The sequence below is a fragment of the Osmerus mordax genome, chromosome 13, assembly GCF_038355195.1.
Source record: "Osmerus mordax isolate fOsmMor3 chromosome 13, fOsmMor3.pri, whole genome shotgun sequence".
In the NCBI taxonomy this organism is placed as follows: domain Eukaryota; kingdom Metazoa; phylum Chordata; class Actinopteri; order Osmeriformes; family Osmeridae; genus Osmerus; species Osmerus mordax.
Window position 1 is genome coordinate 7,977,432 of NC_090062.1, and position 13,415 is coordinate 7,990,846.

General features: G+C 44.1%; 1 protein-coding gene across 3 annotated transcripts in view; it reads right to left on the minus strand.

Annotated features, from left to right (window-relative positions):
* The window catches only part of myo9aa (myosin IXAa), an 80,589-nt gene that overhangs the window by 15,203 nt on the left and 51,971 nt on the right, over positions 1–13,415 (minus strand). For 2 of the 3 annotated variants that reach the window (XM_067248521.1, XM_067248520.1), the window contains 10 exons: positions 10,594–10,715; positions 10,355–10,496; positions 9,391–9,586; positions 7,922–8,041; positions 5,985–6,060; positions 3,582–3,725; positions 3,392–3,431; positions 3,166–3,288; positions 1,666–1,746; positions 1,052–1,162 (listed from right to left, as the gene is read on the minus strand). In XM_067248521.1, the coding sequence (XP_067104622.1) occupies positions 1,052–1,162; positions 1,666–1,746; positions 3,166–3,288; positions 3,392–3,431; positions 3,582–3,725; positions 5,985–6,060; positions 7,922–8,041; positions 9,391–9,586; positions 10,355–10,496; positions 10,594–10,715 (1,155 nt within the window). The remainder of the gene's footprint in view (positions 1–1,051; positions 1,163–1,665; positions 1,747–3,165; positions 3,289–3,391; positions 3,432–3,581; positions 3,726–5,984; positions 6,061–7,921; positions 8,042–9,390; positions 9,587–10,354; positions 10,497–10,593; positions 10,716–13,415) is intronic. The other variant, XM_067248522.1, reaches the window with a different exon arrangement.

The window sequence follows — 13,415 nt, forward strand, 5'->3', positions numbered from 1 at the left end:
GACCTCACATCAACAAGTCCAGAACTCCCCTAGACTAAGGGCTTTTGTCTGTTCTCATTGTCAAAGGGTGAGGCAGGACTGAAAATCATATGCTGTGTTTATACAATTACCCCAGGCAGAGCTGATGTCATCACACACACACCCACACTCAATGGAAAGTCTCTGTGCTCACAACCCAGGTCAGGATGCTTCATAAGTCCTCATTAAGTGACACACTGACAAGATATTTTTTAATAACCTAAAAACCATAGAAGTAATATGGGGGGTGGGGGGGGGAGCAAGGATGCAGTAGACGTGAAGTACGTTGTTGAGTTGTGAGGTAATGACAACAAAATGAGACTTTGGCTCAGAAATAATATATACAACCCCAACATTTCACTGAAAAGCCTTCTCAATTTTATGCTCAGTCTCTTACATTTGAGTAAATGTTGGGATCTTACATGAATCCATTATTGGATTCAGTACTTACCAAGCAAGTAAGAGACCACTCAGGCCTTGACCTGTATCATATGAAATACTAAAGGATTTAATGGGTATGACTTGACTGTCTTATTTTCTTATGTCAACAGGATGTCTACATCTTTCAAATCCCAAGTAACCATTTTTTAAACACGTGTGTATTCATGGCATGTGTTTGATTACAATATCCTTAGGGCTATATGGACAGGTGGTCAGCAAACCACATCCATATGAATACAGAAGATGAACTGAGATATTTGGGAGGCGTGTGTGTGTGTGTGTGGGGGGGGGTGCTCCTCAGGCCCACAGAAGAACCTGTACTGGGACTCCTACACACTCTGACCGCGTGTTAACATGACCTGCAAAAGAAAGGCTGGGACATGCAGCACCTTCCCTTTCACACAGTCCTCATTTCCTTGAGAGTAGGAGCGGCCCAGGCCCAACACACTGACTAGTCCTGGTTAGGAGAACCACTCCTCAGAGAGAAACCCCTCTGGATGGGTTTGAGAGTGGAGGTATTGGAGGGAAGTGGGAGGTGTGTGTGCTCCAGTCTGTGTCAGTATGGATTATGTTCCATCTGTTTCCGTCTCACCTCGAAGGTGTATTTGATGCTGTAGCCTGACTGCCGGATGCGCACAGTCTCCAGCATTCCCGTGTAGCGTAGCTGCCTCAGGACCAGACTGTCATTGAAACGCAAAGGCAGCTGATAGAGAAAAGAGATGTAACCAGAGAGAGAGAGAGAGAGAGAGAGAGTTACAGATAGAGAGAGATATAGCCAGAGAGAGAGAGAGAGATATAGCCAGAGAGATATAGCCAGAGAGAGAGAGAGAGGGAGAGGGAGAGGGAGAGGGAGAGGGAGAGGGAGAGAGAGAGAGAGAGAGAGAGAGAGAGAGAGAGAGAGAGAGAGAGAGAGAGAGAGAGAGAGAGAGAGAGAGAGAGAGAGAGAGAGAGAGAGAGAGAGAGAGAGAGAGAGAGAAAAAGAAGGAGAGATAAAGAGAGGGGTGGGCGGGTAAGAAACTACTGAGACAGTGAGATGTGAGATGTATAGGAGTATAGAGTATAGATGTAATTTCCTACAGTATGGCCTTCAACACACTTTCATACATTAGGAAACTTTACTTTTACATGTACTAATCCATAGCTGAGCAACAGAGTTCTGAATGTTAAATTGCAAAGATCAAAAGTCAGTAAAAACTGCTAACATACCTTCTCAGCATTGGAGCGGATGCATTTGACAAAGTATGGCTCTGATTGGCCCAGAGTCTCCATCAGCTTATTGAGCGAGGCCTATGATTAGACATACAAGAACCAAAAAAGTCATTTTACATACTTTATGTCACACACCCAGTGAAACAATACAAACTTGCACTGTAGACAAAATGTATGTGGTGGAAAATGCAGGGTGACATGGACTGGTGGTTTTGTCGGGTGTGAATATTTGTCGTACTGCCTTTATGACTCCTGTGTGTAACATTAAAAAACAATGTCTGGGATCATACAAAACCTATTGTGCGGTTGGCTCCTGATGTGAAAAGGACTGGGTGTACAAAACAACTTGTTTCTCTTGCAGTATGTCTTCATTTTGACAACCAGGAAACACAGTGGATGAATTGCACCTGTGGTTTGAGTTGGTTTATGTGTGCGTGTGTGTGTTAGCATGTGTGCATGCATGTGTGTTGAGGAGACTGTGTGCATGAACATGCGTCCACATGTGTGTCCACGTGTGTCTGTTTCAGAGGTCAGAGGAATTCACCCCAGCCCCCCTCTCTTTTGGAGGATTAAAGCAATCAGCCACACAACAGGATGTGGGAAGTGAAGTCATCCACATATTCTGACTGGGCTTCCTGCCCAGGGTGGGACTGTTGTGGGGCATTCACGGTCTTCCACTCTCACTCACACTGGGCCCAGGGGGAGATTCCACCAAGCTGGGTAGCTTGGCTGTTAGATTCAGACAAGCTAATTTTGTTCAACAGAATACTGAAAAATACAAAGACGTGTTTGACTTTTTTCTTCAAACTTTTCTGGTCTTTAGGTTAGTTTTTCTATAAGTTCAGAGGGATCTTCATCTCTATCATAAATGTGTTTATATAAAGTATGGAAAAGTATTTATTACACAACAATATATCTTAATGGGATTTACAAGTTACTGAGCTTTATTGTAATTATATTTCTGCAGATTAAACTAGTAGCCCAAAGTGACTGAGAAAATCCTTTTCTGAGGGGAAAGGGTTATGGCCTATAAAAATGTTGCCACCCAGACATGATGTTATGTCTTTTGTGTGGGATGTAAAATGTGTCTGAATTGGCCGCATACTGAACACAGAGTTCCAGAGCATGTCCATATAACACTGGCGTCATTCTCACAGCTGGACACGGTTTGAACCACTTGTGATGATCAAGTGTGCACACTCAACCAGGAAAGAACCACGGGCTCTTGTCAACCACAAAATTGTTTTTGGGATAATTTCGGAGGGCTAAGGAAAAACTAACATTTGTAATTTAAAATACATTTCTCAGAATGAGTGATAAAGATGACAAAATGTGGGGGGGGGGGGGGAAGAGAAGCTGGGGGTGGTTTTAAACTTTTTGACTAGGGGCATGCCTGTGCAAATAAGCCTGAGCCATACTGGGCACACCACTTCTGGTTTTCACCAAAATTCCTCCAAATGTCAATGTGAACACAGACAGGGGGGAGTGACCTCTGACCTGGAACTGGGCACTGATGCTGGGCGGCTTCTTCTTCTTGTGGAGGTGGAGGAGGGACTTGGTAATGCGGTCGTGGAGCGTCAGGTTGCTGAGGTATTTGAGGGACTTGACATCCAGCAGGTGCTGTGGGAGAGGTAACACATGGACACTTACATACAGAACCTCGACTGGATGGAAAAACCTGAAGCAAGGCATGTGTGTGAAGCACAGATATGCGTATTATTACCTTTGGAAGAGTGGGCTTTAACTTGTAGTTTTTGTTCCTCCTGTTAAAAACACATGATATGGTTTTGGTAACTACGCTATGTTCCTCTGTTCTTTACTCAGCCTGATGAGGCCAGGCAGCACAAGTACTGAGCCCCACATTCACTAAAAGGGGATCAGTGAACGTGGGGTTAGGGCTAGCACACACTTACATGAGAATGCCGTGAGCCCTCTCCAGAAGCTTGCTGGAAGTGGAGTTGACGAAGATGCCGCCGTCCTCCTCAGCGTTGGAGCCGGAGCACGAGAGGTGGCTCTGCCTCCCGCCACGTCCGTTCCAGCCCAGGGATGGAGACTCCCTGGCAAACACACACACACACACACACACACACACACACACACACACACACACGGTAATGGAGAATAATGCTTCTCCAATTAAAGCAGAGCAACCATGATGGCTCAGAACACCCCTCATGTAAACCTGTAAAACCTCTGTGTGTGTGCTTCACACACTGTAAAACCTCAGGCCTCAAGGTACACTGAACCTCATACCACCACATTTTTTTCCAAAGTATCAACACAGTGGTGAACCACACTGAACCACTGCAGGAGAGGGAGAGGTTCATAACAACTTGTGGTCTTGGGACCGGGGGACTGGGGAGACCATCCATCATAGCTTGGGCTCTGCGAGCCACTGGAGCAGGGATGGGTTTGTTTTTACGCTCCCAACCCTGATTTATAGGGTTTCCTTCCAGCTATGTCGGTGGGCCACACACTGCGACCATGCTAAACACGGTAGGCGCACTGAGGTGCACATGTATGCTTCTTTACTAAAAAAGACGGGGCATGACATGAGTCCAGGGAGTGCTGTCATGGGTAATAAGAGAGCAGAGGCCAACAGGCATGGAGGTACAGTACAGCACGCCTGTGGATGCTTCTTAGTCATACAGTTGGACTTTTAGAAATTCAAGGTTTGTTTATTCTTCTAATACTAGGAGTGTCAGGATTTTGGGCCGTATAATTAATTCTGAGAACTATTTGTCAAAGTTAGAATATTTTCCATGCTGGAAAAAGTAGAGAACTCATTCTGGTCATCTGGCTTTATGAGTACTTAAAATAAAGTATTTCTTGCAACAGGAAAAAAAACTATAAAAGTAACAGAGTTTTTACTGTTAAGGCCTCAAATACGGATTCCCTTCATGTTTGCAATATTTTCTTTTGTGGTCACATTGGAAAAGAACATGACTTTCATTTTTAACATACTTTGTCTCTGTTATGGTGCACTTGGAGCCAGGAATAGCTTGGACAGCGACTCTGAGGCGTAAAAAGACAAGCCTGTCTGTGGTGTGGTTTTCAGTGGTTTAAGTTTCCCACCTTGGGACAAGACCCAGAGGACTAACAAGAGTCCAGCTATGGACTAAGGTCCAAGATTCAAACAAAGCACAGCACATCCTCTTTATACCGAGTGGCAAGGCCGTCATCATAATATATATTGGGGGGGACACATCCCCCTCAATATTTAAATCTGGTCAAAATGTCCCCCCCAAAATATTGATATAAAATTATAAATAAAAATATAAATGTGCACTACAACAGGCAACCACCCACGCTGTCCGAAATTATCATTAAAAAATGAATTCGTCCCCCCCAATGTTGACTCCATGACTACTGCCTTGCTGAGTGGAAAAGTGTACCTACGGCTAAACTACGCCTAAAACATCCTGCTGATTTCAACTGAGGACGAGGATTGCAACATACTCCAGGGATTGTGAATGATTGCTCTACGAAGAAAAATGGGAGGGTGGCTCTTGAGGACATACATTTGGTTTACTTGGTGGAATAGCTAGAGACAGAATCTATAAATAAAGTGTATACAAAGAAAAACTTTGGCACGTTACAATCTTATTTCCTCTAAGCTTTATTCCAGTTTGCCTTAAGTTACCAGATGGATATCAACATTTAAATGAGGAAATGACACAAATTGAATCCAGGCTGAGGGGTTATGGCACTCCTTTTCAAAACTTTCCTCTAACACACACACACACACCAAGCCAGGCATGCTGGTGGTGTTTATCTTTAAACAGTACCCCTAAGAGACTTAAACAGTACTGTACTGTCCACTGTAGAGCCCCACCGTGGAGAGCCCTGCATAGAGCAGATATTTATCACTCCCTGGGTCGTCATCTCTGGAACTCTCTGACATCACGCAGGAAGCAGCTGCATGGGGGCTTTAGTGCTCACTTACTGAAGAGGAGTGTGGATGTGAACAGGAGGGGGGCGTTGCAAATCACATTAGGAGGACTTTAATAACCCCAAACTGTGCCCCCGTGTAACACAATCACCAAATCGTATTGTGGCGGGTGGCCTTTAGACTTTTTTGGGGGGGTGGCCCAGTCATTATTTTGTCTTTTAAGATGTACCAGACTTGCAATCTATCGACACATCCCAAAGAAGGGGTCTGGAAGACCCCCCATCTCTCTGAGTCCATTTGTACCATAGGCCATGACAGGAACACGTTACAAACAAATCTCTTAATAAGGTACATACACTGTAGGTACATACACTCTCAAACTGACCGCATCTAGCCTGCTCTTTTGTTTGCATTAGGGACTTACCGTGGTGCTTTCTCGTTGAGCATGTTGCTACCCTGCAGGTCTGACAGGGGTGTGCGTGGGCTCTTCCGGGCCACACCTGGTCCAGGACAGAAAGGAGGGACACAAGATGGTAAGAGGACACACACACACACACACGGCACACACATACACACAAGGCCAAACCCAGGCTATTTCCAGACCAACACTCTTCAAACACCATAGGACAACCCAAATTAGTTATGAATATTACATGGGCCTTGAATGAAGACTGATTATGGGTTAAAGAATATGTAGCATAACAAGGTAGAATACAGTAATGGTTAATGTTTCCCTGTTAGTGTGGGTGTGAAAACTACAGTAAAAAACATAATGCATTTGAGGCGTTACTGAACTTAGTTTTGAGGGAAGGTTTAGTTTAATTAAATACAGTTATCTGAAATATCAAATTGATCAATCTAAATATAATTGGACTTAAACATTCTGAATGAGAAATGTGTGTATGGTATTCATCATACTTTTAAACTCGTCATTGTGGGGGGTTTTGAAGGGTGAACTTTTTAAATATTCAATTTGGAAAGCAACTTTTTAAGAGACATTGGTGGCCTTAAAGAATTTGACAAAAGATTGGTGTTTCATCAAGAAACCATTTTGAGTAACTGAAAGCTGTGTTTTTAGCAGCAGCTAAGATTTAGATTGGATTATGACAGTTGGCAGAGGAAGTGATGTAATCCATATGCCAACATTCCACCCCATTAGCAGGCTTGAACTTCTGCCAATCAAACAGAAATTTAAACAAAGAATCAAAAATCAGGAGACAGCTAAGAAATAGTTTCACAGTAAGTCTAATGACTAAGTTCTAAATTCTGGTCGTGTCATTATGTGGTATTACACATTATACTGTTTTTGCTTTAGTCAGATGTGCAACATTTCCTGTTATGTCAGGAGATGTTGCTGGGTAAAAAATAGAAAATACATAAAAATAATAAGCATAACGGGGTATCATCATAAGCTGTAAGCATAAAAGAGCTTTAGGTTTCAAACTTCTGCTATCAAGCAAATTGTGGATTTAAAGAGCTTGGCACTGCACTGCAGACACTGGAGACAGATATAGTATACAAACCATAGGCATGGTATTATGGAGTCCATTTGATGAGATTAGCACATGAAGGAGATGGAGCCTTATCTATTCCCACCACCCAACTAAACACCACAACCTCAGTCAGACATCATCTCACCCTCCGACACACACGTGCACACACTCACATAACCTCTGCCCAGATTAGTCCCAAACGGAGGGAGGTGAGGGATAAAAATAAGGTGCACACTATTACCAAGGTGGGTGCCCAGTATTGTTGCTGCCTACTACAGTGAAATAGGTCCAGCCCCCCCCCCCACCCCTGAGAAAACTAATGTTTTAAAGAAGTCTAACTTCAGAGGTGATATGGTGCATGTGCCCCCCAACCCCATTACCACTGAGCAGGTTAAACAGGGGTGCTATGGCTGTTTTCATGCAATGCTGGGCTATCCCCACGACAACAGATAGGGTTAGTGAGAAGGAAAGGGGGTGGGGGGAATGGGGGGGGCTGCGTACAGTGGATAACATGCAAGACAGATGATTAGTGAGATGCATTCCCAGGCGCGTACACAGACGTGGGGAGGGGGGGGGGGGGGGTGGAGGTTAAGGAGAAGACCAACAAGCACCTAGCCGAGTGGAAATCTGTGTGTACAAATATCCAATGCACACATAAGGCAAAGGAGGCAGTTACAGCTATGTAGCCTGTTGTTATAAGCTTGTCTAATTTGTAAATGAAACGATGACTTAGCAGCTAGATAGCAAATGCTGTTGGTCTGACCCCGAGTCCCCCCTCCCCCCCCCCCCTCCCCCCCCCCCTCCACTCACAGTTTTGCATGAAAGCCGGGGAGGGGGAGAGAGGGGTATTGTGGGATTGCAGCCTTACTGTGCTTCTCCTCTTTGCACCGCTGCAGGATCTCTAAGCTTCTCTGATGCACAGGGTGATGCAGAAAGCTAAAACTATCCACACTGTTCAAAGCTGCGCAGGGAGCAGCGGCATCATGCCCTTTGGGAAAAGCAAAAAATAAATAAAATAGGAGAAGAAAAAAAGAGGGGAAAAAATAGGACAGAAAGAGGGGGAGAGGGAGAGAAACAAGGAGAAAAAAGACAGATTAGACAGCGGACGAATAGAGGTAGCAATCTACAAGAGAAATACCTGTGCAAGACCTTTCAGGAGAGAAAGATACAGTATATTCACATTCAAACCTGTTGTGTGCCCCCCCACACCACCCCCTCCCAGCAATAGTGGTTCTACGGGTGCCTTCCCCCCCCCCCCCCCCCCAGAGTCCTCCCTCCAACCATTTCCCCTTCTCCTCATTTGATTGTCTTCAGACTCGGAGATAACAATCAATCACAACTTTCATGTACATTCCCCTCTGGTGATGTGATGGCGTGGATGACTGACGGCTCCATTTGGCAGGATTTCACAACCCTGGAGGGGTTATGGGAGGGGGATGCTAATTTAATAGCTCATCTGTGTCAAACAACATATTCCATTCTCTGTGTGTGTGTGTGTGTGTGTGCGCAAGAGAGTTGGGATGGTGAGGTGAGGGGTTTCAGGTTGTCTTTTAGATGTGGGATACATTGAGCTAGAGGGAGAAGCAAATGGTATGTGGCTTTGGAGGACAGATTAAACAAATCAAAGACTTACACTTCTTGAGCCATCACATGAAAATCCTTAATTACGCAATCCAGGTGCTGTTAACACTGGTAAATCGGACCCCAAAAGCTGAAACTAATGGGTTGGCTATCTTATTTGAAAGGGAAACGGAAGCTAGGATCTTCGGTGAAACTGTATATACAGTAGAGAGAGTTGGGCTCTGTATACAGCATAACAAGCATTGTTGATTACCAAACGTGATCTAGCATTAATCTTGCATATCTACGGCAGACAGAGCTAGCTAGGAGCACTAAGAGGATTAGCAGGTGGAGGGAGAATACGTCTAAAGGTGGAATAGACTGCTGAATGCAGGAGAGCACTACATACACTACTGTCCACACACACACAACAATGTACAAGCACAAGGGTGGGAGGGTGAGAGACCTTAGATTCTGTTGTGTTTGGAAACATCTTCACATGCACACAAACACACAAAAGCACACACACACAAATCTCTGTGTCCCAAGGAAGAGTGTAAGGGGGACTAGCTCCTGCACTAAAGAATTTTGGCCCTAGCAGCCACCTTGAACCAACAGCAAAACAGTGTTTCCTTGCATCTATACAGTAATCACACTAATCATTATCTCCAACATCCTCTGTGGAAGAAGTTTCGGTATAATTTCAGTTTGTATTCTGTGTGTGTTCAATGTGTTTGTGTTGAATGCCAGTGCGTTGAGTCCTCGTTCCCCACTCACCGCTCTTCCTCTGAGTGTGTCTTTTGCCAGCCTCTCGGAAAGCCACCATGGCTCTAAAGTAGGCCCTCAGCACGGCCCAGCGGAAGGTGGCCGGCGGGTCGATGCCGATCAAGCCACAGATGAAAGCATTTTTGCTGCTCTTGAGTAGGGCCACGATGTCAGGCCGCATGTGGTCTGTGTTCTTCTCCCTGAAGTCCTGTGTGTGTGTGTGTGTGTGTGTGTGTGTGAGAGAGAAAAGGGAAGAAAGGTGAGAAGAGTGTGTGTTTATTTGTTGGAGAGAATTGGGAAACAGAGAAAGACAAAGTGAGAGAGCAAAACGTGTGAGTGTGTGTGAGAGAGAGAGACAGAGAAACAAAGGAAGGAGGGAGATGTGGGGACAGATCCAACCAAATTTCCATTGTGCCTTCTAGATCAACTCGAGGCACAGCACAAATACCGGACAGACAGATTTATGCCTCATAGATTGCCAATGCAGTATCAAATTAACTCATATGTATTGTATCTTGAGAATAGGCTCCAAACATAACACCAGTACCCTAAAAATTAAGACTTCTAGAGAAAATGAGAAGGTTGTTGTTTCAGTGAAGGAAGTAACATTAACATTCAAACAAAGGCCCAGACCTGCACAGTGAGTAAAATCTTCCAGCAGTTGCCAGATCTTGATTGTGGTAATGTGACTGCACACCTGGGCGTGTTGCCAGGTAAGTGATTACAAAAATCCCTTGTGCAGGTATGTATAAGCCTTCACACCCCATTTACTAGCTATACAAGAGCAGTATGCCGGCTCAAGTTATCTTGTTATGCTGGGTCTGAGTGTGTATGTGTTACTGTATGCGTGTTCAGTATTCCCCCGGGCAACTTCCTCACTCACTTGAACCAAACGTCTACAAACCCGTACTGAACCCAGAAACAAGAGGAAGATCTGAGCAGCAGGAGAGATGCCTTCTCAATGATGGCCACTGACCTTGACCCCGTATTTGACCTTGCCAGCATAGTGGCGGATGATGAAGGCGGGCTCCATGACGGCGGGAAACTCGATGTAGCTGTTTCCCTCATGCTGCCGTCTGAACTTGTCCAGCAGAGTCTGGTTGGTGGCCTGGGGAAAGCTAGGGCCAGTGCACAAGAGGGAGTGGAGTCAAAGTATTTTCAAAGAGGTGTACAAATATGGGTGGGTCAGACAAACGGCTGGCCAGAAGCACTCACTTGCACTCCTCGTCCAGTAGGTGGAGCAGTGCTGTGGGCTTCTTGCTGATCAGGTTGATGCAGCCGGTGTTGTCGATGTAGTCGATGTTGTGCCAGCTGATGCCCTCTGACCTGTACTCCTCCTGTGGGGGGAGGGGGGCAACACAAACATGACAATGGGTGAGGTGAATTGTCGCTCTATTGTCTGATTGTCGATAGCAAAAGTCTCCATACAAGCATCCATAAAACCCGTCCCATCTGAATTCCAATAAGAGTGCTCTTCAGCATGAATTAGCAGCCAGACCCTTTTCTGGTTTCATAAAATGTACAGCATTCTTAGCATTTTGCCAGAATAACGTTATAAGGCCTTTAATCTGAGAATGTAATAATGACATAATTCTTGTTTTTATTATTCTTAATGGTATCCAAATCTTTCGCTCCCTTTTTACCAAACCAGTCAAATGGTCAACCTAACCAACAGAGGTTGATCTGTATTGCTTATTCTACTTCCTGCACAAATAAGGACTGGTCTACACTAAGAAATCCTGTTCGTGCCTGCCTGGAAAACAATAACCTAATACGGTATATTCAGTAGCTCTTAAAAGGATCGGAATGAACACTGGTCTTGTCCTTCAATGCTTGGCTCGAAGAGAAATATTTTGGGCACCCATACTGTGATCGAAGTATGTTGCTCAAGTGTGCAAATTACTGTGACCAACAATGTATTTCAATAAACAGGACTATGTAACCAGTGTGAAAATTACTACCAAGGTAACGAACAACAAAATGTGATTAAATGAAGTACAATGCTTGTCACTAAAGTACTTTAGTTAAAAGTAAACGAAAGTATCAGTCAAATTTCTTTCTAAGTATCTGATCGATGTAATTAACTGGCACGTTATTCTTCTTCCCTGTGACACACTTGGAACTAGGCAAGGATGTGCTTAGCAGACGTGACACAAGACGTGTCGGAATTATTATTTGTGAGAAATAATATTATTATATCGTAATAAATTGAATTCTGCCTAAGCATTGTTTTACACATTTGCATGGGCCAACTGGAATGAGTATTCAATCACTGATTGTTTGAACGCAACATGTTGCGTCTCTGGACTTCAACAGAGCGTAAACCTTGACAGATAATAGGCTTACTTCACTGACATGAGTTTGTTCTTAAATCTACCACATTTTTGATCTTGAGCTTCCAAAAACATGTCTCTGATCATACAGGAACACCTTGTGTGGACAGCCTAGATCTGGCCCCACAACGTGACTGCACTCTGGTAGGCCCACACGGAAAAGACAATAAAAGTAAATTTACGAGAATTCTATAAATGGTTCAGTGAAGAGAGAGAAAAAAAACACCATTAGGAGAGTAATGAGTGTGTGTGAGGGTGCCTGGTTATGTGTGTGTGAGGGTGCCTGGTTATGTGTGTGCGAGGGTGCCTGGTTATGTGTGTGTGAGGGTGCCTGGTTATGTGTTTGTGATGACTGGGTATTCCTGGAAACGCTTCAGTGATGATAGCACGCCACCTTAGCCTGATGTTGTTGGCTCCATCACTGCCTCTCTTTGTCTATCCTTCTCTCTCATGATGCATAGAAAGACCTGCTAAGTAGGCCTACACCGTAAAAGAAAAATACAGCAACCTCACAGAGGAACACAGAGTGCTCTATAACAAACTCCTCAGTGGGATAGAACGTAAAAAAAACAATTTATGTTCACAGTCACATGTTGACACTGAACTGGTATGTTCACACAGTCGCAGGTTCACACAACACCAAACTTGTCTGCTAGTCTCAAACAGTGTTGTTGTTGCAGGACAATAGTTTTTTAAACGCAAGTTTGGCTTGGTATAGTTAGTCATTTATCTACCATATAATAATAATAATTATACCAACGTAGGAGAGTTATATGATATTGGTAGACAGAGACATCCTGCAGATAGACACGATGTAGGACCTCTGTGCGCATGCAAGCATGCATATATGCATACACCTGCACACTTACACAATACTGTGTGAGAAATGGAAGGGCTATAAGATCTAGAGTACAGTAAACGTGTAAGGGTAAACATTTTTAAACTGCTTCATTCATTCAACACAAATTACAAGTATCAGGTAGTACTATAGTCAAACAGATTGGACCCTCCATTCAAAGCGTAGGAAAGCGTGACTTGCTTCTGCCATCAGACTTTAACATTCAGCAATACCCGTGAGAAAGTACAAAAGGTAACGATTCCGAACGATTCACAACAGTTTAATGCTCTAAAGTCATGCGTGCCGTGAGCGTTTGAAGACTGCTTTAGAGCACTTTCACCAGCTATTTATTACGTAAGATTCTTGTTTTGTGCCTAGGAACAGAACATCTTAACGCAGCAAATCTGACAAGAGCTTACATTACAAGATGAAGGACAGTGACCCTTGACTTAAGCTTACAACCAACAAAAAGACAAAACACTCAGAAGTGATTTTTATGACGCAAAGCCTTATCACGTTGTTTAGGTTAAATGTGTTTTTTGGCTACTATTTTACATGTCCCTCATTAACCAAATACATGCAATGGGACTCTTCACGGTGCTATTAACTGGGAGCTGAAAAGCTGACTTGTTGAGGGCTTCAAAGTCCAACACAGACAATGGTTGAGAAAATGCTGTAATTCTCCAGAGCAGGAATCCTGATGGTGGTAACTGTGACACCCTTTCATGTCAACCTGTATCTACTTAACACAGCACAAATCTGTCATGTTTTCAATCAGAGGAGGGAAGAAAATGATAATGTGGATCATGCGCTCGTCAGCCCCTGACCTAAGACCTGTTGTGTAACCGCACGTCCTCCGTTGTTAA